Source organism: Anarrhichthys ocellatus, unplaced genomic scaffold (genome assembly GCF_004355925.1).
Source record: "Anarrhichthys ocellatus isolate YVR2014 unplaced genomic scaffold, GSC_Weel_1.0 scaffold9103, whole genome shotgun sequence".
Taxonomy (NCBI): domain Eukaryota; kingdom Metazoa; phylum Chordata; class Actinopteri; order Perciformes; family Anarhichadidae; genus Anarrhichthys; species Anarrhichthys ocellatus.
In genome coordinates this window covers 1-1,479 of record NW_022289077.1, presented here as the reverse complement: position 1 = coordinate 1,479, position 1,479 = coordinate 1, and the positions used below count along the sequence as shown (strand labels likewise).

The window sequence follows — 1,479 nt, the reverse complement described above, 5'->3', positions numbered from 1 at the left end:
TTGTTGTGTTAACAGATGAGATGATTTAAAGTGTGTTGTTGTGTTGTCTTGCTGCAGTGTTTCATGAACAGCATCCTGCAGTGTCTCAGCAACACCCACAGCCTGAGAGACTACTGCCTGCACAACTCGCACCGCAGAGACCTTAACAACAACAGCCGCACCAACACGGCCCTCATGGAAGGTGAGAGATGGGGCCCTCGGGGCCCCTAGAGGCCACAACGCAGCACTGATGAGACCACTTCCTGTTTACCTGAGGACCAGATCCACATCGTTACCAACACGGTTCTTATAGGTCCAGCATTAAGAGAACTAGTTGTGTCTTTAGTTCACCATCAACATGAAGACGACATCGAACAGAACCAAAAGCATTAGAAGGTGAAACCTCAGCCTCTCACCGACTCCAGAGGATCAGACATGAAGCGGTTAATATATGGTGGAAGTGAAGACGTTCTGCTTCCATTCAATGGATGAAACATCACATTAACTCTTTAGAGTAATTATACAAGTGGTTTCATGGTGTCTTCTTTCGTTGTTTCATGACTCAGTAAAGAGATCAAAAGGTCTGGAGTGGAGTCAGAATGTTGGATTCACATTTGGTAGCCGGTCCTTGGACCTCACACAGGAGAAGAGAAGGAGGTTGTTATGAGGATGGAAGAACTAAAGAACATGAAGCAACATCAACGCTTCATGTCTTAGTTGAGTTAGTTGAGTTAGAGCTGAGCGGAGGAAGACGCCAGCAGCAAGCATCAGATGTAGACACATCTTCTTCTTCTTCTGCTATTTCAAGCACAAACATATTGACATGCAGCACATGGCCATGAAATGATCAACAACAACACAGAGTCAATGAGACAACAAACAACTCAAACACAAAGACGTCCCCGTGTGTGAGTAACTGGACTGTTCTCTGCAGAGTTCGCTAAGCTGATCCAGACCATGTGGACGTCGTCCAGCAGTGAAGCCGTCAGTCCGTCTGAGTTCAAGACTCAGATCCAGAGATACGCTCCCAGATTCGTGGGATACAAGTGAGCTTTGTTTCAGTCTTCACGTCTTTGAGGAGCTCTGAGCGTCGCCTCTGTCTGATGATGATACTAATAACAATAATAAAAATAATAATGATATATGATGTTTCTCCTCCTGCAGCCAACAGGACGCTCAGGAGTTCCTGCGGTTCCTCCTGGACGGGCTACACAACGAGGTGAACAGGGTCAGCGTCAGGCCGAGAGGCTCCGTGGAGGACTTTGACCACCTGCCGTGAGTCGCCCGTCTCACCTGCATGGACACCTTCCTTCACTGATGTGTCCTTCACACTCAATAACCTCAGGACGAGCAGGAGACATCAAACACATCGACACACGGCACACAGCCATGAAATGATGAAGGAGAGGGGAGGGAGGAGAGGGGAGGGGACAGGAGAGGAGGGAGGGGAGGAGGGGACAGGAGAGGAGGGAGGGGAGCAGAGGGGAGAGGAGAGGAGAG

The 1,479-nt window shown here is 48.9% G+C and overlaps 1 protein-coding gene across 1 annotated transcript; it reads left to right on the top strand.

Annotated features, from left to right (window-relative positions):
- Window positions 1–6: 6 nt before the first annotated feature.
- LOC116380832 (ubiquitin carboxyl-terminal hydrolase 2-like) lies at window positions 7–1,369 on the top strand. The gene is made up of 3 exons (XM_031842668.1): window positions 7–181; window positions 914–1,025; window positions 1,144–1,369. The coding sequence occupies exons 1-3, from the start codon at window positions 64–66 to the stop codon at window positions 1,256–1,258; spliced, it is 345 nt and encodes a 114-aa protein (XP_031698528.1). The 5' UTR covers window positions 7–63; the 3' UTR covers window positions 1,259–1,369.
- The last annotated feature ends 110 nt before the right edge of the window (window positions 1,370–1,479 follow it).

Excerpts from the sequence above, each read along its gene's own strand:
- LOC116380832 (XM_031842668.1), top strand. The coding sequence starts at position 64 with ATGAACAGCATCCTGCAGTGTCTCAGCAACACCCACAGCCTGAGAGAC. Across the intron at positions 182-913 it reads CAACACGGCCCTCATGGAAG|AGTTCGCTAAGCTGATCCAG; the intron begins GTGAGAGATGGG and ends TGTTCTCTGCAG. Across the intron at positions 1,026-1,143 it reads CCCAGATTCGTGGGATACAA|CCAACAGGACGCTCAGGAGT; the intron begins GTGAGCTTTGTT and ends CTCCTCCTGCAG.